This window comes from Macrotis lagotis, chromosome 1 (assembly GCF_037893015.1).
Source record: "Macrotis lagotis isolate mMagLag1 chromosome 1, bilby.v1.9.chrom.fasta, whole genome shotgun sequence".
Classification (NCBI taxonomy): Eukaryota; Metazoa; Chordata; class Mammalia; order Peramelemorphia; family Peramelidae; genus Macrotis; species Macrotis lagotis.
The window spans coordinates 684,587,088-684,611,899 of NC_133658.1; the positions used below are offsets into that span (position 1 = coordinate 684,587,088).

Below are 24,812 nucleotides of genomic sequence, written 5' to 3' on the forward strand. Positions count from 1 at the left end.
AGTCATGTTCTCAGCCCACACTGCCTCTTGCAGGAAATACTTCCTATTTAGGAGAGCTTCAAATCCGGTACTCTATGTGTGAGAAAAAGTCTATGAGTAAATAGAATAAAGTGTGGAAATGAGTTTAGAAACACCAAAATAAAAAAAAAATGTCGTGAGTTCATTCTCTTTTTAGGTATTAAATTGTATTGAGTAATGGGATTATATTGAAGTGCCCCTGCTGTGTCTTATAACTCTGATATGATTTATTAAAACTGGTGTCCTGGGAGGGTTTTCTTGTATCGATTTTCTGAAATACTTAAAGCATTTTAAGATCTACCATTCCATAAGATAAATAGTAAATAGGTAGTATCAATACTTTTTTTACAGAGAAAGAGTGAAAAACTAAGGCATGATGGTTCCTTTGATTCTCTCTGTGATGGACATATAACAAATATAACGTATAACACGAAATGAACAATGGTGGGATTTATACTTCTGGAAAAAGTGATGTTAATTAATTAATTAAACCAGGTTTCTTGACATCTAGTCTAAGACAATGTACTATGTCAGACCTTCTGATTACAGAATCACTAAATTTGAGAGGCCTATGCAGAGTCAATCTTAATAATAAAAAACATTAACTTGTCTGGAATCTGAAAATTAGGAAGTCTCTTCTTTTATTAATCTCTTCTCCCACTTGCCCCTCTCTCCACATTGTCTCTCTTGTTTCTCCAATTTCCCACACATGAATATATACACAGTACATATATGGGAGAGATGATTTTTATATACTTTTACAATCTATTCTTTTTTTCCCTTAGGTTTTTGCAAGGCAATGGGGTTAAGTGGCTTGCCCAAGGCCACACAGCTAGGTAATTATTAAGTGTCTGAGGCCAGATTTGAACTCAGGTACTCCTGACTCCAGGGCCAGTGCTCTATTCACTGCGCCACCCAGCCGCCCTGAGATTCTATTCTTGATATAAAATATATTCTATTCAAACTAGCAGCTTCTAAAAGTTCAGGAGATTTGGAGTTTTAACTGTACTAGATTTTAAATGTCTGACTATATATAATAAAGTTCAAGCCTAGGATTATACTGAAGCTGTGATTAAGGTTTCAGTACAATTTAAGACCTGAACAGTCGCGGTAGGGCTAGATGTATGTTCCAGTAATCCATTTAGCGAGGATGCCTTTAGGTTTAGTGGCCTGGCCCTCCTTCTAAAACTAAAAATAGTTGAACTGCTTGTTGAAATAATTGTTAATTTTAACCTTGGGAAGCTTGGGAATGGGGCTAGGACTGGACATGCTTGTTAGGCAACTAAGCAAAAACCAAAAGTTGGGCATATTGGTCCTCAGTCCTTACCTACCTTATGTCTCCTGGTGCATTGTTACCACACCCTATCAAAGTGAATTCTTTAAGCTCCATTATTATCTCCTTATGTCTTTCCCCCCTTCCCCTCAACATGCCAGATTGAATCAAACATACCATTCTATCAAGGTAACTTCAGCTAGCAATTAATAGATGCTTTCACATCTGACTGAATATGAGTACTATGGTAATATAGTACTTTAATTTTAAAATGCTTTACTTATGTTATATTAAATGATGTTCTCCACAAACTTATTGCTTTTATTATCCCCATTTTGCAGATGGAGAAACTAAGGTTGAATATCTTACTCAGCCTTACATCATTTGTGCCTGAGGCAAGAATTAGACTTCCTGACATACTCTGTCCATCTTGCTACCTAGCAGCATGAAGAGGATATTTTTGGGTGGCAAACCTTATTGTTGTTAATTAAATCACTATGTAGGCCATAGGCCAGAAAATTAATTGATCCTTGGTTATATCAAATGTTGTACAATGAAATTGCTTTTTCCTCATTGTCTCTGTACTAGTGTCCCCAAATCTATATATCTAATCAATGGCCACCTGGAATTAAACCTTAAAAGTGCTGGGCCTATAGTTCTAGTTGCTTGGTGGACTTCTTTCTTCACCTCAAACTTAGTAAATGTAAAACTGAATTTAGCATGCTGCCCCTACTTCTGAAAAAAAAAACAGCAAAAATATGCACATTACTTTTCCAGACTCCTGTAATGGTGTCATCATTTTACTAGTCACAGGACTTCGAAATCTCAAGAGTGTTCTTCAATTTCTCTTCTCCCGTTCAACTCCTATATCCAACCACTTTTAGCAAGGGCAGTTGATCTTTATTTGCATTTGTCTATCTATTCATAATCACTCCTGCTATCTAATTCAGACCCCAGAGTGAGTGATTAATTTATCCAACAAACATTAAGTACTGCCAGGTAAAATTGGAGCAGCTAGGTGGCAAAGCAGACAGAGCACTAAAACTGGAGTCAGGAATACTCATCTTATTGGGTTCAGATCTGTTCTCAAGACACTTAACTCTATATGTGACTCCAGGATAGTCACTTAACCCTGTGTACCTTAGATTCCTCGTCTGTAAAATAAGCTGAAGAAGAACACTCTCTGCCAAATAGGATCTAGAAGGGTTTGGACACGACTGGGGGGTGATAAAAAAAAAATAATAGGACACTGTTAGGTCATAGGAGATAAAAAAAATAAATAAGTTAGAGCCATGCCCTCAAGGAATTCAGTCTCCTTTCCCCACTATATTAAATATGATACTTGTTTTTGGTGTGATGGGTTTTGTTTTGTTTTTTAGTTTATAATAAAAGGAAGCATTTTTTTCTGGTGCTTATTCCCCCCCCATTAGAAAATCATTGATGGTGAGAACAAGAATGCCTCTTAAATTTATTTACATGTCCCTAAGTGCCTAGTATTCAGACCTTCACATTGTCAGTGCATTTATTTGTTGAATAATTGCACTTTATTTTGTGACTTTTCAACAGGATTACTTCCTAGTTAAAAGATTTTCTTAGGAGAATACTATTAAAAATAGTCACCTTAGGTGTATTTTCATACACATCTATGTTTTTAGAAGGCAGTGTTTTTATATTCTACAAGGTATGCTTAGAACTAAAAGGAAGCTGTATCTAGTAACCTTCTTTACCTAGTCTTTTTTTCTTTATTATAGGATATGAATTTGATTGATATCCTCTGGAAACAGGATATAGACCTTGGGGCAAGGCGTGAAGTGTTTGACTTCAGTCAAAGACGAAAAGAGCATGAGCTAGAAAAACAAAAGAAACTAGAAAAGGAAAGAGAAGAACAACTCCAGAAAGAACAAGAGAAGGCCTTTCTGGCCCAACTGCAGCTAGACGAAGAAACAGGTGAATTTCTCCCAATACAGCCAGCCCAGCACATTGAACCTAGCACATCTGCCAACTACTCCCAGGTAAGTAATTGGTGAAATGACTTTTATCCACTACAAAGTCCATATGTTCTATATTCCTAGAAGGTGTTCAGTAAATGTCTGTTGATTAAGGCTACCAATTCTTTCCCCCCATTTACCTCTGCTTCTTTTATCTAGGTTGCTGATATCCCCAAAGCAGATGCTTTGTTCTATGATGACTGCATGCAGCTTTTAACAGAGACTTTCCCATTTGTAGAAGATGATGAGGTAAAGCTTTGAGATAATGGCCACAAAAACTCTAGAACACTCAAAATCATTTTTATAGGATCCGAGGGTATTTACTTACTCTGCTCTTCTGTAGATGTCTTCTGTTGTTGTACTTTTTCTCCATTATCTCTCCTTCTCTCTCTCCTAGTGAGCTCTGTCCCATTTAACAAATAGTGATTTTTAAAGATCCCTCTCAAAAAAAAAATAAGCACGATCCATCAATACGTTTAAAATGTCTGAAAGCATGTGACATGTGATACTTGTGTTCTCCCATCCTTCTTCATTTGACTTTTGCTATATCTTGTAGATTTTATTACATTCACTTTTTATTTTTTTGGTGCATGTGTATACGTTTCTTTCTGATTCCATTGTTGTAGTTTCCATTCTTCTCTGTTTTCATCACATATATCATTCCTTACAGCTCAGACATATTCCATAACATTCATGGATCACATGACTGATCCATTCTGTTTAACCAGAATGCCTGTCTATTTTTATGGACCTTTTCAGTCATTTGCTATCACATAAAGAGACTCTTTAAAAAAAAAAACCCAAAACAAACTTTTAGGAAGAAACTCTATGCAGAAAAGCATATCGTTGGTGTGTGCACTGTTTTCTTTGTAGCCATTGTTAGTGACTTTAATAAAAATAATTCAGCCAAATCAAAAACTACTTGAGCCAGATTTAGCACTTCAAATTTAGTAGTTCAAATAGCCATTGACACAAGACATCCAGTTATTATGGCTATATAAAAATAAAGCCTATAACTCGGTGACTGTTTATGTAGAATGCAAAATGGAGAATCACCCCAAACTTAGGCATTTTATTCTGACTGTTACCTTGCATATAAATATTTGTAAGAGAAAGATATGATTGGCCTTTCTTGAAGTTTATCATGTAATGAAAAAGTTAATAAATGAGAGGTGGTTTAAGGGCAGGAACAAACTCTAGGTAGGGAAGACTAGTTGGGTCAGGTAGAAGAAAATTGTATCTAGCACAGAAAAGAAATCGGGGTTGGATACAGGTTGGATTGGAAAAGAGAGGCACAAGAACTTAAAAAGTATAGCTTAGGGCCTGTTTCCATAAAAAATTGTGATTTCATATATTATTGTTAACAACTTCATATTTTAAATAAATTATTTGTCAATTTTAGGTTTCTTCAGCCACATTTCAGTCACTTGTTCCAGATCCTATTGACAGCAACTCAGTCTTCATTCCTTCTAGTCAAGTTCAACATCCTGGACCAGTTGTCCTTCAGTCGGTGGCAGACAGCAGGATGCAGGACATAGAGCAAGTATGGGAAGAGCTGCTGTCCATCCCAGAGTTACAGGTAACCACAAGCAGGACTCAAAGCAGGCAGCCTTTGTAACCCTTCTGACTTTGACAGAAGAGCTCATTCTTTAGTAAGGGGCAACTCACTAGGAAGCCCCTCCTGTGCCAGGCTCCAGACTAAGCACTACACAGAGAACATCACTCAAACCTGGGAAACAGCTGAGGAAACTGAGGCAGGCTGGTGAAATAACTAGTAAGTGTCTGAGATTGGCTTTGAACTTGGGTCTTTCTCACTCTCTGCCCATGCTCTGTCCACCGTGCCATCTCAATGAGCAGGCCTCCCATTCAGGAAGATTTGGATTCAAGTCCTGTCACCATCTGACTTTGTGACCCTGGCAAGTCTCTTGAAACTACATTATGTCATGCAATTCTAGTAAGACTATATGCTGTAGAATATATTGGTAAAGGAAGTTCCCTTCATTAGTAAAAGAAAAAATCCTGTTCCATTTCATAGCTAAGCAGAAGCTATATAAAGTGCCACCATGATGGCTAAGACAGATGGCAAACATTCCAAATCTGACCTACAAATTCTGAAAATCATGCCTAGGCTTAGAAAATGCAAATCATTTTTGAATATCTATGTTAGAAATTAGATTCTACTTGGATATATAGATGACCTTGGGCAAGTCACTTAATTTTTTGAACCTCAATTTCTATATTTATATAAAAATGATTGGGTGACTATAAGGTCTCTTTCAGCTCAAATAGACTATGTAATTTTCTGAGAACAACCAGAAGACTTTGATGGATGTGCATGCATGTGTTCTTGTGTGTGCTGCCCCCCCCCCCCCCAAACCAGCTTCAGATACGGATGTCACTGCTAATAATGGTGTGAAGATATTGGGTGTTACTTACATAAAAATCTTATTTTAACATTTCTTCATGCAGTGTCTTAATATTCAAAATGACAAGCTGGCTGAGGCTGCCATGGCTTCAAGTCCCGAACCAAAACCAGCAGAAATTGACAACACTTTCAGTTTCTACACTTCACTCTCCACCATGGAAAAAGAAGTAGCTTCCTGCAGTCCAGATTTTCTCAGTGCATTTGAGGACTCCTTTGGCAACATGCTCCCAGCAGAAGACCCTAACCAGTTGAGAATGAACTCTTTAAATTCAAATGCCTCAATAAACACTGATTTTTGTGAGGAATTTTACTCAACCTTCATAGCAGAAACAAACATAAATAGCAGTATGCCTTCCCCAACCCACATCAGCCAGTCACTTTCAGAACTTTTAAATGAACCCATTGACATTTCTGACCTTTCACTTTGTAAGGCTTTTAACAGCAACCACCCTGAAAACACACCAGAATGTAATGATTCTGACTCAGGCATTTCTTTGAACACAAGCTCCAATATGGCTTCACCAGAACACTCAGTAGAGTCTTCCATCTATGGAGACACCCCACTTGGCTTCAGCGATTCTGAAATGGAAGATGTCGACAGTGCTCCTGGAAGCATTCACCAGAGCAGCACCAGGATGCAGCCAGTGCCCTTTCAAGAGGACGTAGCATCACCAATGTCTCCCACCCAGGGGCTGAGCATTCCAGCACCTGATGTGCAGCAGAGTGTCAGCACACCAAAGAAAGAATTGCCCACCAGTCCTGGTCACCAGAAAATCCCATTCACAAAAGATAAGCATTCAAGCCACTTAGAATCCCATTTCACAAGAGATGAGATGAGAGCAAAAGCTCTTCATATCCCTTTCCCTGTAGAGAAAATTATTAACCTTCCTATGGATGACTTCAATGAAATGATGTCAAAAGAGCAGTTTAATGAGGCTCAGCTGGCTCTCATTCGAGATATACGTAGGAGAGGCAAAAACAAGGTGGCTGCTCAGAACTGCCGGAAAAGAAAACTGGAAAATATAGTAGAACTGGAGCAAGATTTGGATCACTTAAAAGATGAAAAGGAAAAGCTGCTCAAAGAAAAAGGAGAAAATGACAAAAGCCTCCATCTACTGAAAAAACAGCTCAGCACCTTATATCTAGAGGTCTTCAGCATGCTACGAGATGAAAATGGAGAACCCTATTCCCCTAGTGAGTACTCCCTTCAGCAAACAAGAGACGGAAATGTATTCCTTGTTCCCAAAAGCAAGAAACCTGACATTAAGAGAAATTAGATTTGGGAGGATTTGCCCTTTACTGAGGTAGTGTTTTTGTACTGTTTTACTAAAAGCTCCTACTGTGATGTGAAATGCATAATTAAGTGATATTTTATATAAAAAGATTCTATGCAAGTATATATTCAAAATAGTATAGAAATTGCACACAATATAAAGCATTAAAATAAATACATCTATATATGTATGTCTTCAAAATCTGTAATCTCGCTTTTAACAAAATATTTCCTTGTTGCACCATTTGGGCTAGTTTCTGTATAAGTGTAAATAGTGCAAACCTCTTATTTATACTGTTCCTAACTCCTTTGTTATATTCATAGATTTTTATGAAAATATGATTTAACTTACCATAGTTTGTTGCAAGACTAACCACAAGTGCCTTTTTATAAATACTGTATATGATCTTAAAGTGTCATTTTCTTATGTAGTTATTTTGCTTTACATAAAATTTAATTTAGCAAAAAACTATTACTAATAAAAATATGTAACTTAATTTTGAGTATTCATCAGGTGATTACTTTGTGATTCATCTATTTGAATTTGCATTGTGCTATTTTCTAAATAATAATACTGATTATCAATGTTATCTCATTTTGATGCTTTCTATTTATAGAATAATTTTTTTTACAAGCATAAAAATTCTTTATCAGGCAAAGTTTTAGTTACAGTTAGCAGGCCATTGATGCACATTAAGGAAATATACCTCCCATTACTTTTAGTAAGTTAATTTTTACTAAGAAAAACATTAACATTTTATCAGTTAAAATGTATAAAAAAATTATGGATCTTTTTCTCCTGGAGAGCATCCTACTTCTGGGAAATAAATATATTAGGCAAATTAATATTTCAATTAATACACTTCATTTGCAAAATACAGTTGCTTCAGTTAAGAACTTTTCTGTCATAGTTCCCTTAATCTCTTCCCCCACTAAAGTGATTTTCAATAAAGTAATGTGTGTACATCTACATACATATACATATAACCTTATATATTATAGATGTGTACATCTACATACATATACACCTATATATATATTATGTGTATTTGTGTTTGTAGATATGTACATCTACACACATTTGCATTTAGTGTGGCCACAGCAAATTTTGGCCTTGTTAAAACTTTTCCTCACTTATATTCAGTGGTTTTTAAAGCACTTTACTAGAAAGAAAACTTTCTGCAATATTTTTAGCCTTTTATCTGTCTTTTGTCTCTTCTGTACTCTGAGTTCCTTTTTTAAATACATGGGACCTACTGGTAAAGGAGAGATACAGGAAGGTATTAAAAAGAATGAAAATCTAATCCCTAAAAGGTTCTTGACATTTAACTATTCAAGGTCATTTTCCTTTTAAACTTAAAAGTTTTCATATTCAACTCAACGTTTATTTAGCACTTATATACCAGCCACTGTGATTGATGCTAGAGCAACAAAGACAAAAGTCAAAATTATTCTTTCTCCCAAGGCACTTTTGTTTCTTTTGAGGGACAGGTAGTAGGATCTATACATTGTTAAATTTTGCCAATGTACTTTATCCTAGCGCTAGCTTTTAATACCTTTGTTAAGGACAGCTTTACAGTAGATTATCCTCCCCCCCCCTTCAGCTTTGTAAGGAAACACTGCTCCTGATCAACTGTTCATCTCCCCCTTAAAAATAGAAGTTCTAAACTAATGTTGCCCTTGGCTGCCATGTCTTTCTGACTGATTGGGAGATCAAGTAGGTGTTTGCTGGTTGAGTTGGTTTTGGGAACCTCATGACCAAGTTGTGGTTACTGTTTTACATTAATTAAAACATCTTTAAAAATTACTGGTAATCTGCTTCAGTATACATTTTTTAACATCTCGCTTTTAAAAGTAAGTTGATTTGGAGCTATTGTTTTTGCATGGAGTTTCTTCTCAACACTGTCCCAATTTGGAATTTTGACCAAAGAACTGAATATATACTTGTCTGCTAAGATATACTTTTCACATTTTGTCATTCTCAATGCTTGTCATTTCCAATACATTTTTACTTTAAAAAATGAGGCAGAGGTGAAGCTTCCACTATAGTTCACTGTAATAGCTGCTATTTATATAGTACTTCAAGGTTTGCAGATTGCTTTACATCTTTACATAGATGAATAAACAGGCTCAAAGAAGTTACCAGACACTGTGACTAGCTTACAGCCTTGGTGCTCCTGTCAGAGCTGCAAGTTGAACCCAGGTATCTCCCAACTGTTCTGTAGTCCAAAGCAAAGGGGAGGGGGGAGGGAGACACTTTAACTCCTTAATTTCAAACCTTGTTTTCCAACTTATTCACCATCTTGTATGCCCACTTTCATATTGCAAAAATTGAGTATTAAAATATACATGTGTACTTGATTTTTTAAGTTGTTACTGAAATTCTTTATAGGACATCTCTATTTTATCTTCTCCAGTAAATAAATGCAACTTATTCATCAGTATCTCAGTGATCATCATTCTACTTATGCATATTATTGAGCACAAGGTAGAGATGACAGTGAAATGACATTTGTTGCATTTGCAACAACTCTTTTTTGCTTCTCTGAAGAGAACCTGTGTGCCATCATGGTAACACCATTATGTCTAGTGGTTTCATTTATGGCAGGATATGGTTTAGTTCTTCCAGTAGGGTCATTGGGCAGGTTTCACACTGATTATTAATAGTTATCATGTGATCTCAAATAATGTTGATTATTAATTCCATCTTCCCCTTTTTGCCATGATCTCTTCAGAAATAGAAGGGGTGTTACACATTTAAGGCTCACTGTAGCCAAAGAATTTATTCCATCAGTAGTCCACCTACCATTAATCCTTTGCTTTTAATCAATGGAAAGCAGATATAATCCGATACAGAGATGATGCCAGAGCTTGAACTTTGAAGCCACAATAAGACTTAGGAGAAAGATTGTCATGATCCCAACACAGAAAGTTGTATGCTAAGGAGAACCAGCATGTCTCTGAAGTGATAGAAGTAAGCAAGGGAGACTAGTGTCTCTCCATAAAGAGGTCAGTGAGGTCAAATGAATTCTTCCCCAGCATGTCTTGGTAGACTCTTTCTAGAAAAGAGACAAATTTGCCATCAGCAGAACATGATTTTTTAGTGTGAGTGAATTAACAGAACACTAAAGAGAACATTGCTGGAAAGTGGGGAATGTTTTCCTCTTTGCAATATATGTCCACTAAAATGCTGAAACACAGCCTAGACTTTCAAGAGAAAGTATATAGATTTTAGCCATCTTGGAACTGGGAATAAACAATGGGCTACTAACAATCTTGGCTGAGTGGGGGTAAAATTAGCTATTGAGACCCTTGAATCAAAACTAGATCTTCAATCAAACTTCCTTCCAATAGTGGACTTTATTTTGGTTTTCTTAAATCAACAAATAATGATAGGTTATGTTTCTATTGAGATTCCAATTGTATCTGACAGTTTTCCACAGCATATTAGTTCACCATTACCATTATTTCACATCATTTCCAAATGATCAATGGCAGTTGTAGATTATATTTCTCTCTGGCTGAGGTGGGGGTTGGGGTAAGAGGAAAGGAAAAAGGAAAAATAGATCGTTGAAATGTAAAGACTAACAGACTGCCTTCTGTGGGAGGTGGGGGAGGGAAGTGAGATTAGGGGAAAAATTACAAAATTCAAAATAAACAAAACCTTTCTTTTGTTAAAAATATTGTTAGGGGTGGCTAGATGGTGCAGTGGATAGAGCACTGGCCCTGGAGTCAGGAGTACCTGGGTTCAAATCCTGTCTCAGACTCTTAATTATTACCTAGCTGTGTGGCCCTGGGCAAGCCACTTAATCTCATTTGCCATGCAAAAAAAAAAAAACCTTAAAAAAATATCTTTAACTTAGAGAATATATATGGCTTCAAACTCAGTTATGTTCTATCAGCTCTAGAAAAGAGATGGAGGGATGGCTAGGTGGCTCAGTTGGATAGAGCACCAGCCCTGGAGTCAAGGGTACCTGAGTTCAAATCCAGCCTCAGACACTTAATAATTACCTAGCTGTGTGGCCTTGGGCAAGCCACTTAACCCCATTGCCTTGTTAAAAAAAAAAAGAGAGAGAGAGAGAGAGAGAGAGAGGGATGGATAAAGAAGTGTTTCCCTGAATTCGGTTCTGTATTTTCTGCTCAGGGATTAGCAATTATGCATTTAGAGTTGTGAAGGTACTTCTTAAAGCTGCTTTATATTCATTTACCTCCCATTTAGGAACTTTCTCTCATTTGATGTTAATAGTACTGTTGTGGTTAATACTGGCCCCAAACAGTATGTAAAGCTTAATGGTATTGGTTGGACCAGTTCATTAATTGTGAATTGTTTATATACCTACTACCATATTTTATTTCATTTTATGCTTGCATCCTATGAAATAACTTAATATCTCAGGGTATCTGTAACAATCCAGTGGAAAGAGATAAGTGCTGCCATTGACTTGGGTGGAATCCTTTAACTTCCCAAGCCATCAGTTTTATATTCTGTAAAATGATGCTTGGATTGACAACAGAGGTCCCTTCTAGTGCAAAATAAGACTCTGTCTGTCTTACAACTGCTAAATTTGTTGAGTTGTTTAGGCCTGGGGTGAAAATCAGTTATCTATATAGATATATGGATACAGATACAGGTATATAATACCACTAGTAAAAACTTTGTTTTTTATGTATTTATTGAGGTGGGTGAAAAACTAGTGTAGGATGTCCTAAAAGTCTTAGTGCAGTTTTATTTAAATTATTATGATTCTTACTCATTCTTTGACCTTTTTATATAGAAACTGATTTTTTTTTAATTAACAATGACATTCTGTGTTGGTGTCAACTAAACTCAGGGAGCAGAGTAGCACCAGCTTGGAGTCAGGAAGACTCGAGCTCAAAACTGACCTCGGCCACTTACTGTGTGATCCTGAGCAAGTCACTTAATCTCATTTGCTTCAGTTTCCTTAACTGTAAAATAAAGATAACAGCACCTACCTCTCACAGGATTGTTGGGAAGATTAAATGGCAAAGAGTGATGATGATGATGATGATGATGATGATGATGATGATGATGATGATTGTCCTTCATAATTGAAGACCATGACATCAAGTGAATGACATGAATGCACATTATGTTGATTAAAGTGAGGGGAATGTTGTGCAAGGACATCTTTCTCACTGCCTCTTCCAGAACCATCTTGACCCAGTGGCCTGATAACATAGGAAAGAGGACTTCAGGTGTTGGTCTGGATACAGTGGGAGGCCTTTTAGATGTAGTTCTTTTCTAGGTCATCAGTAGGCTGGGCAAGGTTTCAGGATGGTATTTTTAAGAAGACAAACTTAGGACAGTACAGAAAAGCTCACCTGTCTCACTATCTTAATGTCTCTATAAATGCTATTATCATTATTGTCGCCATGCAATTTATTTTTGGTTTATGAATGTTATTCTTTTTATAATTTATCTGAAGATAGAGTTTCTTTATAGGGTAAGGATTCTAATGGCAGTATAGTTGAAAACTATGGCCCTCTTACCAGAAAAAAAGTTTTAATGCATAATGCATAAAATTAAAAATCAATTGAAACAGCTATTAAAAATATTTTTAAAACAAGGTCATAGAAGCCAGGTTAAGGTTCTTGTAGCTAGGGCGGCTAGGTGGTGCAGTGGATAGAGCACTGGCCCTGGAGTCAGTAGTACCTGGGTTCAAATCCGGTCTCAGATACTTAATAACTACCTAGCTGTGTGGCCTTGGGCAAGCCACTTAACCCCACTTGCTTGCCAAAAAAAAAAAAAAGAAAAATAGAAAAATGGATCAGTGGATTGGGATAGGTTCAAAACAAACAGTAGTAAATAACCAAAGTGATCTATCATTTGACAAATCCAAAGACATTCATTTCTGGGATAAGAATCCACTTAAGACAAACATTATTGGGTTAACTGGAAAATATAAGGCACAAACTAGGCATAGACCCACAAAAAAGCAAAGTATAAATATAGATATAGATGTATAATACCCTATACCAAAATAAGGTCAAAATGGATACAGGATTTAGACATAAAGGGCAATACCATAGAACAATTAACAGATCAAGAAATACTCTGTCAGATCTATGGAAAGGGGAGAAATCTATGCTCATACAAGAAATAGAGTATATTATAAATTGCAAAATGAATTATTTGACTTAATTTTAAAAAGTTTTGTCAGTCAAAACTGATGCTGCTAAGATTAGAAGGAAAACAAAGCTGGGAAAGAATTTTCACAACTTGGGGTTCTAATACAGTCTCATATCTAAATAGAGAATTTAATCAAATTTCTAAGGTTCCAAGTCATTTCTCAATAGATAAATGGTCAAAGGACTGAAAAAACAAAGTTTTTCAAATGAAGAAATTAAGGCTATACATAATTATATGAAAAAAATGCTCCAAATCAGTACTAATTTGAGAAATACAAAAACACCTATGAGTATTACCTTACACCCATCTGATTGATGACAGAAAGAGAAAATGATCAATATTGGATAGGGTGTGGAAGGATTGGAACATTCATGTACTGTTGGTGGAGTTGTGAACTATTCCAACCATTCTGGAGGGCAATGTGGAAATATGTAATAAAGAGCAACAAAACTGAACCATATTCTTTGATCCAACAATACCAATACTAGATCTATAGTCAAAAGAAATCATAAAAAATGGGAAAAGACCACATGTTCCAAAATATTTATAGCAGTACTTTTTGGTAGTGGCAAAGAATTGGAAATTGAGAGGATGCCCATCAATTCAGGAATAGTTAAGTTATGGTATATGAATATTACGGAGTATCATTCTATAAGAAAACATGAATAATCGGACTCTAGAGAAGCATGGAAAAAGTTACAGGAACTGATGCTGAGCAAAAGGGAGCCCTCCCCTCCCCCCCCCACCAAGAGAACATTGTGCATATTAACAAGAATGAGTTGATCAACTATGATGAATGCAGCTCTTCTCAGCAGTTCAGAGCTAGGTCAACCCTGGGAGTCCTATTATGGACATCATCCACAGCCAGATAAAGAAAAAATAAGACAGATTGTTAACTTCATAGCCACCCCAGTTTTTATTTCTTAAGAATTGTTTCTTACAGATTTCCAAATATTGAGGAGAGATTAAATAAAGACGACAGTATGTTTGCCATCCCATCTAGCCAATGATTTCCTTACAATACCTGAGTATTGGAAAAATAAACATCACTGATGTACATCATGTGTAAAAAGAAACACTAGTGGGCCATCATTAACCTCCCTACCTCACCGACTTAGTAACTGTTCTGAGACAAAGGGATTCTAGTGAAGATCCATTTGAATGTTTAACTCCTAGTTAGCTTTCTAGGGAGCTACTCACCCCCATTGTTCTGAGACTAAGCCCCTCACCCATCTAGTTGGGAAAGACTTCTTGAGAGATACTTGGAAAGTATTCTTGAGATCTCTTAGCAACAAAGAACAGAATTAATTAGGGTAATAAATTCTATTTCTGGGATGGGGCAGCAAATTTATCACAAAATGGTAGTTTGGTTAATTACCAGTGGACAAAAACTCAGTCAAATGATCTGATCAATATAGATACAGGTCTGGTCTTGAAGTCCTGTTGCTTTCCACTCCTGTGATCTTGAAGCACAATTATTCACCAAACACCTACCATTTGTGAGGTACTGTGCCAGATGTTGGAGATATAGAAGACACAAATATCTCCTCCCCACCCCCACCCAACACACTTTATTATATGGGGAGAGGGAGTGGGGATAAAGTAGGGTCAATTATTCATACAGAGCAAAGGTAAAAAACATGATAAAGATTTTCTGGGAGGGAGGGCACTAAACTGGAGGAAAGAGGCTGTTCCAAGCATAAAGGACAGCCCTTATTGTAGATTAGAGATAGAATGTCCTGTGTGAGGAATAGTATGACAGCCAGTTTGGGAATGGAGAATGTATGAAAACAACAAAAAAACAAACCTAGAAAGAAAGCAGATTTTAACTAGAAGACTTGGCATTTTATCTTGAGGCAATAGGAAACTTTAAATTGGACCTTTCTGAGTACAAGTGATGTGGAGACATATAATGTAAAAATTTGGTTGCATGGAGAATGGATGGAGTTGGGAGTATAGGGATTGTCTCAAGTAGCAAGCTATTGTAATAATCAAAATGAGAGGCTCAACTAGGATGGTGGCAAATAGGATTGGAGAAAAGGGGATGGAGGCCCATCTTTAGACACTGGGCCTTTTCCATGATATGCTCTTTCCTCATCAGTTTCCTAGCTTTCCCCACTTCCTTCAACAGAGATGCTCATACCCTTGATCTTGTTCACCCACAAGTACACCACTTTCACGTTTATAAATGCTGAAGTTTGCCTATTTCATCAAAATCTATTGCCTTCTACCATTCCTTTTCTGCAAATGCCAAACCCTGTTTTTCATCCTCACAATGACCTTCACTCCTTGACTCCTCAATCCTTTCCCAAGCAATGACATCTGTATTAGCTACATTCTTCTCTTTTACATTGTTCTCTTTTCTACATTTTCTTCTCTTCACCCTTTTGGTCATTGTTCTCTGGAGTCCTTTGCCCCCCAGTCTCAGCCTTGGATCACTCTCAACTCTCAGTTGCCTTTGTCCCTACAAATATGCTGCTGAAGAGAACTCAAAACTGTCCTATTACAAATTCATGATATGTAATCTCAACTGGGCCTTCATCACTCCCAAGGTAATGCTTTAAATTTAATTCCCCTAGTTCACTCTAACTCTTCAATACCCAGGCATTCTTCAGATCTTTTCATCCCATCTGTACCATGCTCTCAGCCAAGAACCTTACTTCATATTTCTCTGAAAAAAAATGGAGGCCATTCACTGAAAGCTCTCTGCTCATTTACTCAAATGCCTTCTGCCACTATCTTCACTCCTATCTCACCTGAGAGGAACCTTCTTGCCAAGGCAAACCCCTCTCCCTGCACAAGTGATCCCATTCCATTTCATTTTCTCCAGTTTCCCTCTCCATCACTCCCACCCTCTCACTTATCTTCAGACTCTCCTTCTCTACTGGCTGCTTTCCTGCTGCCTATATATAGGTGTCCACAGAAGCCCACCCCCTTACTTTGATCTCTCCACCCCTATCTATTGCCCAATACCTTTTACCCCTTTTGTGTCCACAAGGCTCTCTGAAACTGATGCCTTCACCTCTTTTCTTTTTTCTCTAAAAATGCCTAGCTTCCTAATTTATAATTCAACCATTATTCTCTCCAGTTACCCATGATCTCTTAATTACCAAATCTGACATCCTTTTCTGAATCCTCATCCTTCTTGATATTTCCTTAATCTCCTTGGCTGGTTCTTCATTCAAGTCATGCCTACTAACTGTAGGTTCCCCAGGGTTGTCATTTTGAAGATCTCATTAGTCCCCATGCTGCTGATCCAATTTCTCAAATGTACTTATTCAAGCCCTCTTTCCTAACTTCCATATTTATATCTCCTGTAAGATATCCCAAATTGAATGCCACATACATCCTATTTGGAGAGATGAAGTTCTAGTTTACTAAAACCTCCCTCACAACCAGAAAATTCTATTTGACATTTCCTTTGAATTAAGATATAAATTCATGTTAAAAACTCGACCCATTGTCTTTCCTTCCTAATTCTGAGTTATTACATTAAATATAATACAGTAAATTGAGGGTATGCAGTCAGTCATCCAGGCTCACAACATAAATGTCATCCTCAGCCTTATCCAATCTGTTGACAAGTTCTGGCAATTTTACTTTTGTAACATCTCTCATATTCCCCTTCTCTCCTTTGACACTGCCATTGCCCTGGTGCAGATTCTTAAAAACCTCATACCTGGACTATTTTAATAGCCTATCCCTGGTCTCCCTGCCTTGATTTTTTCCTCCACTCTAGTCCATGTTCCATTTAGCTGTCACATTAATCTTCCTAAAGTCCAGATCTGATTACATCATCCCTTATTCAGTAAATTCCAATGATTCCCCACCAACTCCAAGATTAAACATAAAATCCTGCATGGCATTTGAAACCCTTCATAATTTACCCCCCCCTTCCCACTTTTCCAGTCTTTTTTTCAGTTTTTCACACAAGACACCCATCTTTAGACTCTGGGCCTTTTCCTTGATATGCACTTTCCTCATCACAGCTTTCTAGCTTTCCCGACTTCCTTCAAGTCACAGATAAAATCCAATCTTGTACCAAAAGCCTTCCCTGTTCCCCCTTAATGTTAGGGCCTTTTCTTAATTATCTCACCTCCATTAATTCCTGCACAGATTTCATCCATAATTTGCATATTGTCTTCCCCATTAGATGCTAAGCTTCTTGAAAATAAAGATTTTCTTAGTACTTTGTATCCTAAGCACTTGGAGCACTATCTGGCACATATACACTTAATAAACACTTGTTGACTGGGTGATCAGTTCAGTGATTAAAGATATGAGGGGAGGAGGGGGTTAGAGTGATGAGTTAAGGATAACCAAAATTAGAGAGAAGATAAATTATGTTTTGGACACACTGAGATCACTGAAAGTTATCCATTTGGAAATACTCAGCATACATACGGTAATGAAAAATTGGAATTCAGGGGAGAAACTAAGTTTATATATATATATATATATACACACCTAGGAGTTATCTACAAAGATAATGTAACACATGAGAGCTGATGAGATCAGAAGGATAGAAGGAAGTGTAAAAAATGAGAAGCCTGTATACAGGATAGGACATGAATAAAGATCCAGTAAAGGCACCTGCTCAGATAGAAGTAAAGAAATCCAGGAAGGATTTACAGAAAGAACCCAATGGCTACAGAGATGTAAAGATGAGGACACAATTTAGTAAAATAAAACTGATGTCCTTGAAGAGAGCCATTTAGGTCAAATGATGAGCCTGAAAGCCAGAGTGCAAGAAACTAAGAAAGGAAAAGGAGATAAGAAAGTCAAGGCAAGGAATACAGATTTGTATGAGTATTTGGACTGTAAAGAGAAATATGAATAACTTGAGGGATGATAGCGTCAGGTGAAAGTGTTTTAAAGATAAAGATCTGGGTTTATTTTCTCATGGATGTAGTGATTGAAAATTGTCAGGGCTGGAGGTGGAGAAAAATGAGAATCATTCTAAGGCTCCAACTCAGAGGGAGTCAAGGGAATGGAATGGATCAAGGGCTTCATCCTCAGTCTAGAGTACAGGAGTTTGTGGGATGTTTTACTGATTTGAATCATAGAATTGGGAAGAGGTAATTCAAGAAGGATGACAACTTTCTCAGAAGTCAATGCTAGGTCCTTTGTTGAGAGAATGAGGATGATGTAGAGTGGCCTTACAACTTTGAAAGTCACTTAGCCTTTTTTATTTTTTAGGGGTTTTCTTTTTTTTTTTTTGCAAGGCAATGGGGTTGACTTGCCCAGGGTCACACAGCTAGGTAATTATTGAGTGTCTGAGGCCATATTTGAACTCAGGTACTCCTGACTCCAGGGTTGTTGCTCTATCCACTGCGCACCTAGCTGCTCAAAGACGTTTTGAGCCTCACTACATTAATCTGTAAAACAAGGCTAAATTCTCTTCTAAAGCTAAATTCTGATTTAGGTAAGACTCTACGAGGCCAATTATTATTAAAGTATTAGGTATGCTTTTCACCAGAGAGTTAACTGTCCTAAACACTTCTCAGGACAATATGGCTGACTTTTAAAATAATGTTGCACTAATCTTTGTGTAATTCAAATAAAGAAGCAGAGTAATAAAGTATTTAGAGAGTCAACCTACAGAATTAAGGAGGAATGAAAAAGCATTTCTATTATTTATCTGTCTGCTAGGTGCTGGGGATACAATTGAGACAGATCTATCTTCAGGGAGCTTTCATTCTGGAGACAACACAGAAGAACAGAGAACAGATTTGGTCTGAGGTATGTACTGGAGAATAGAGCCAAAGGATAATTGTACCAGAATAAACTGGAAAATGGAATGGAAAAGAAATATTTGGGAGAGTTTGCAAGGTCAGGGCAGAGAGATGAGGCATGAGGTGAGTCCCCTAGATAATTAGGAATTAAAGTGGTAATATGCACTCACCACGGAGGACTTGGTCACCCTCAGGGTGGATTTCCGATGATAAATGGATTCAATGGATGGGGAGGAAGGGTGATAGTCTCCAGAGGTCTGATGCAAATGTTCTAGTTGGGAGGGTAAAGGGTAAGATGTACAAGATGAAAAGACAGTTTGAACAATTAAAAGCCCTTCCTCTAATATACGAATTCTATCATCTTGAGAATATCTCAATGTTCCAGTTTCCAGTATCTGGATTGGTAAAGGGAGTTTCCTTATCAGGGAATTACTTCCCTTTTTTGTTACGTCAGACTCATGATTTCATATAGGGGTTTCTTGGTAAAGAGAATAGAATGGCTTGCCGTTGCCTTTTCCAATGGATTGACAAATTGATTAAGAGACTTGCCCAAGTTCATATAGCTAGTATCTGAGGCCAAATTTTATAAATTCTTCATAATTACTGACCTAGTGCTCTATCCCTATTCCTTCCTTCGTAAAAAAAACACATTTGATTTAGTAGCAGAACCTTCCTGCAGGAATACATGATAGTAACCATCTAAATGGTTGGGAATTATATTTTTGAACGAACTAAGATGTAGCAGTAGACATTACAATCAAGTTAAAAACTGACAAGATCTCAAATTTAAGGTTGGAAGCGATCTTAGGTAGCTATTGAATCCAACCTCCTAGTTTTTGGGGTGAGAAAATTGAGGCAAAATGTTACCTGAGTTACACAATTCATATTTGAACCCATTTTCTAAGGCTTATATCCCATTTACCATGTCAATGCTATCTTTCAATGTATCTAAAGCAATCTTAGGGCCAGATTTTAAAACCTTAATTATCTTTTTTTTTCTTATTATACCTACTTCCATCTCTAGGCCAATTATGCAGATCAAAACATTTCTGTGAAGTATGAGAAAAATCCAAATCATTTCCCCCCCATACATAAAACAGCTTCAAACCCTGTAGCAATTTTTAAGATACACTAGAAAGAGGTAATGTGGTTGGATGTTTTGTAAGAACTGAGTTTATATTTCTCCTCAGACGCACTCCTCATAAGATTCGACTCCTTTCCTCATCTATATATTCCAGTTGCAAATTTTATTACAATCTTTAAATCACTATATAATTTATCGCCTTTATCAAATTGTTGATGCAAATGTTACAGGCGTTTCTAAGATCCATCAAGGAATCAAGATCCATCCTAAGGAATATATATATTTGCTGTCATTCTAGAAAAGATCAAAACAGAATATTTTACATATTTTTTCATTTAAATACTTAAAAATGTTTTGCGTTGTGCTAGGTGCCTTTAAGACAGTTCAGAGACCTGACCTCCTTCAAAATACTAGAGACAAATTGAACTCAGATAATAAAAGGCAATTAATTTCATTACATTGCCTTTAATATTTTAAGAGATTATATAATGGAGTCATAAATGGAATAGCAATAGAAATTTGATGTCTTCAATCACCTAATTATGATTGCCACATTGAATTTCGTGGCAAACTTCCTATTTTCAGCATATTGATCATATCCACAGTAATTTTTAAAAAACTTTACCTGAGCTCAAAGAATTTCTTCCCTGAGATAGTATTTCACATCTACAATTACTTCCTTCAACTTGTGGTTAAATAACAATTCACTTACATTAAATAACTTCACTTAGAACTTGATTCCAAAAGTTTAGTACTTCTTGCACTATATTACCTTTGTATTCTGTAGGAGAAAGTGTGGTACAAAGAATCAAAAAACCTAGATTCTAATTTTGCCTCTCATTAGTGACCATGCACAATTCTTCATCATTCATATTTTCCTCATTTGCAAGACAGTGATATCATTAGTATCCACAACTGAGAGGCATAGAAGTTCCACATTTAAAACCAACCACACTGACAAATCTTATTCTAATTCAACTGAAATCACAGTAAAACCCTAGTACTGAATGGAACATTTGAAAATATTACATAACCATATGTAGTTTTATATGTATAATCTTGTTCTTATGAACAAGCACTATCTCAGTAACATCGAAAAATCACTCAGCATAGAAACATGGACATTTCTGAAATCTGAGAATTTAACTCGTTTTTACATTTCATTGATGTCTTTCTCATTAAAATTGGACTTAATTACCCACCTTATACTATATCTAGGGGATTCTCTTGATCCTTGTCACCCTAGTTGCCTAAAAACAAAAGGATGTATTTTGGATGAGGTAATATCGTTCAATTTCAAATGTCACCTTGAATTCTCTAGTACAAAATTAAAACTCTGCCCTTACATGTAGGTACCTAAACTATCTCATCTAACTGGAAAATCTTAAAAACGGCGTGCTTTTTTTCCCCTGCAATTACATGGCCTACACCAGGATCCTTACATTTGAGTTCAATAGCATGTTTTGAGCAATGGCTTATTTTAGTGGATCTCTGAAACAGAATGGGGGTTTAGAATAGCTAGTAATGATAATTTCTATATGGGACACTTTCATACATACCATCTTACAGTTAATGATCAAAATAAGCTGCATTAATTGTACAAATATCTTGGGGGCAACTAGGTGGCATGGAGAAATCAGGAGGACCAAAGTTCAAATTTGACCTCAGATATTTAATTAACTAGCTGTGTGACCCTGGGCACATAATGTTCCAAATCTTAAGAGCTGTCCACATTCCTGTGGGAAAAAAATTTGCTTAATCCAATCTCTGGCCAAGATTCAAAAATCTGTAGACCACAGAATGCTATTTAATTCAAATTGAGTTATTACTCTTCTAACCATCATGCTATTCTTTTTCTGAGGATGATTATACTAAATATCATACAAGAAAACCTGAATCTTAGTCTACAATCATGGCATATAAACATACCTCAATCCTTCCAAACAGAAACCTAGTGATTTTGATATCTAATATTTTCAATGGCATCCCAGCCTGTTTACTCTTTTGATCCCTTTTCTACCAGTTTTAACTTAAATGTTAGAAAATGGTTCTCATCAATATTCCCCCCTCAAATGTTTTGAGATTCCCCATCTTTTATTAGCATGTTTTCTACTTTACCTGTTTATATTCAATGTCCACTGAATTGTGACCATGTTTCACCAATTAGTATTGCTTTGAAAATGTTTCTATTACATATCCGACAATCTTAAAGAATTGGTTATCACAAAAAATACTGCACACATTTTACAAAAAGATTTTAATGAAAACGTAATTCTGTATACAGTTACAAGCATTTTAATGCATCATAATCCATCCCTTTCAAGTTCTTAACATCCATAATCTCTCAAGTTTTTCTAAAGTATAGCAAATAAATGAAACAGTAAGCAGTTTGTGTAGTGTTCCTTTATCTTTTAATGTCATGACAGAAACCCTGCCATTTTAGAAATGTCACCTGCTGCAATAGCAGCACTTAATTGCCATCTTTGAAAACAAAGCTGTTTGCACCATTCAGTTCGTATTTAGCTCTGTAATTGTTAACTTGGTGTCAAATAACCAAATCAGGATTCTCCTCAGAAGGAAATTGTTTTCAGACAAAGACTTGTTATACATTTTTCAGGATAGAAGCGGTTTGCATAGGAGTAAATCAAGATTCCTTGGTTAACTTTTACCCTAGAGGCACCACAGATCCCACCAAATCACCCTGGTTAAGAACTTCCAATGCCCCACTCTTCCAGTGAAACTCATCCAAGTTTTGAACCGAGTTATCCAATGTGTACATTTGCTAGTGTTAAATTTGTGTTCATCATCAAGAAAAATCAATAGGCCTAGGTTTGACAGTTGAGTATTGCTTGTCAGTTTTCAAAAACATTAATTATGCTTGAATACATAATCCTATTTAGAATTCTTTACCATTGTAAAGCAAACCAAATTTCCTGAAGTGAAATCACTAAACCAAGTGAATAAAATCCTGTATCATTTAAGCTTTGCTCCCCTATATCTGTTGCAATAACGAAGCCCAAAAGTGTTATTTTCAGTGCATGAGCATTTTAAGTAGGTATTTTGGAAAAGAAAATATTACTCACCTGCTGGAGGTTAATAAAATTATATGACCAGTTGATTTATAATACATGGGTCACAATTCACTAAATCGTACTAACTCAGACCTTCAAAAAGAATGCAATGTATTCCCCAACTTTGTATAGCCTTTAATTTTTAGGAAGGAACCTTGAGATACATTGTATACAAAAGGTTCAAAAGTCACATCTTAACAATGAAAATTTAAGTCAGTTAGGAAAGTGCCATTGTTACCTTTTATTAAAAATGTCACATCTTAATTTTAGGAAAAATGTTATTTTGTTCTACACTCAAAAAGGGAAGGGGGGTTGGGGTTAAGATTACCCCCCCCCATTTGGGGGAAAATGGTTGGGAGTATAGAACAAAGTAATGTTTTTCCCTCAAATGAGTATTTGACTTAAGTAAAAAAAAAATTCTAAATGACTGGGAGAGAAGGAAAATAACTTCCATTTGCTAAGAGATCCACAAATGATGGTTTAAAAATACGTACCAAATTCACTCACACCAATATAATTTCACCATCTAAAGTACTTATATTCTGATTTATGATTAAAAATTAGTTTTGTACCATGAAAACCAAGATTTGTTTCTAATGGTTTAAAAATGAATCCCAAGACTGGGGATTGACCTTTCACATGAAGATAAATAACAATCCTTTGTGGGGTGTGGTAATAGCAAATGTTTCAGAGCACAAAAAAAAAGCACAAGCTTCTATTGTGATTAATGATCAAGAAAAGAAGGCTGAATTGTTTTCATAGAATATTTTAGATAGTTTACCTGTTTCTTCATCTACTATCAGATAAGTCTCTTGAACTAGGGTTTCATTCTTATTTGATATAAAATCTTAACAGTAAAGAAAATAAGCATTTCTTTTTAAGTGGTTTCCAAGTACAGGTATATTTACAGTTCCTATCAAATATATCAGATATAAACATAGCTTAATAAATTTACCTGTACACGAAATGTCAAATACACCTGGTATTTGAAAACCACTTCAAGAAATGGCTTTTAAAAGACCCCATAAACTCTAAGCAAACAAGTTCTGCACCTAAAGTTACACTAGCAGTAATATTTCTTTTTAATTATATAGAGCAAAGTTACTACCTTTTACCCTAGAGAACCTCATATATGGTTTGGGCATGTTCAAATTAATACCAGCTTTAAACCTTATAAACTGTATTTAATCAGTGGCAAATCATTTAAATTAGCCTCACTTTCATTAGATCCCCACAGGACTGCTGTGAAAGTCTTGCATAGCACCTTCAAATTTTTTGTAAACGAATTCAGTCCCCATTAAATTAGATCGTTTTCTCACCCGTCACCCAATAACCTGATGAATAACTTTTTGTACATGTTTCTCACAAATGACTGAGGGTGATAGGCTAATTCAAAGGGCTCCAAAACTACCTTGTAATATATAAAACCAAAGCTAATCTTTGGTTCCTTGTTAAAATGGTCCCCAAATTGAGCAAATAGCTAGTTTCAAAATGATATATATATATATATGTACATATACATATATATGGGGGAGGGGGTTGCCTATAACTGGGGTAGGAATGAAATACTTAAAAGTGCGCATGGGACATGTCAAGTAGAAAATGACAACTAAATGATAAATGACATCATATGCAGGTATTTTTCTGTACACTGTTAGATCTTACCCAGCCAGAAACCTTCGAATTTAAGATGCAAGGCATTCCTCATATAGGCAAGTAGTTCTCATTCAACCTGTAAATCAAAAAGATTACTCTTACCTTGCTTTACAAAAAATTACCCTTTAATTAGTGAAA

General features: G+C 36.2%; 2 protein-coding genes across 5 annotated transcripts in view; one reads left to right on the plus strand and one right to left on the minus strand.

Annotated features, from left to right (window-relative positions):
- Nucleotides 1-10,489, plus strand: part of NFE2L2 (NFE2 like bZIP transcription factor 2) — a 37,055-nt gene extending 26,566 nt beyond the window's left edge. For both annotated transcript variants that reach the window (XM_074215635.1, XM_074215636.1), the window contains exons 2-5: nucleotides 3,043-3,303; nucleotides 3,439-3,528; nucleotides 4,682-4,858; nucleotides 5,749-10,489. In XM_074215635.1, the coding sequence (XP_074071736.1) occupies nucleotides 3,043-3,303; nucleotides 3,439-3,528; nucleotides 4,682-4,858; nucleotides 5,749-6,981 (1,761 nt within the window). In that variant the 3' untranslated portion in view covers nucleotides 6,982-10,489. The remainder of the gene's footprint in view (nucleotides 1-3,042; nucleotides 3,304-3,438; nucleotides 3,529-4,681; nucleotides 4,859-5,748) is intronic.
- The window catches only part of HNRNPA3 (heterogeneous nuclear ribonucleoprotein A3), a 33,871-nt gene continuing 9,188 nt past the window's right edge, over nucleotides 130-24,812 (minus strand). Inside the window, exons 11-13 of one of the 3 annotated variants that reach the window (XR_012474250.1) lie at nucleotides 19,034-24,750; nucleotides 11,952-12,167; nucleotides 130-10,036 (exon numbers count right to left, since the gene is read on the minus strand). The gene's annotated coding sequence lies outside the window, so the exon portion shown is untranslated. Of the gene's footprint in view, nucleotides 24,751-24,812 lie in introns of all 3 variants that reach the window. The other 2 variants (XR_012474249.1, XM_074215639.1) reach the window with 2 other exon arrangements.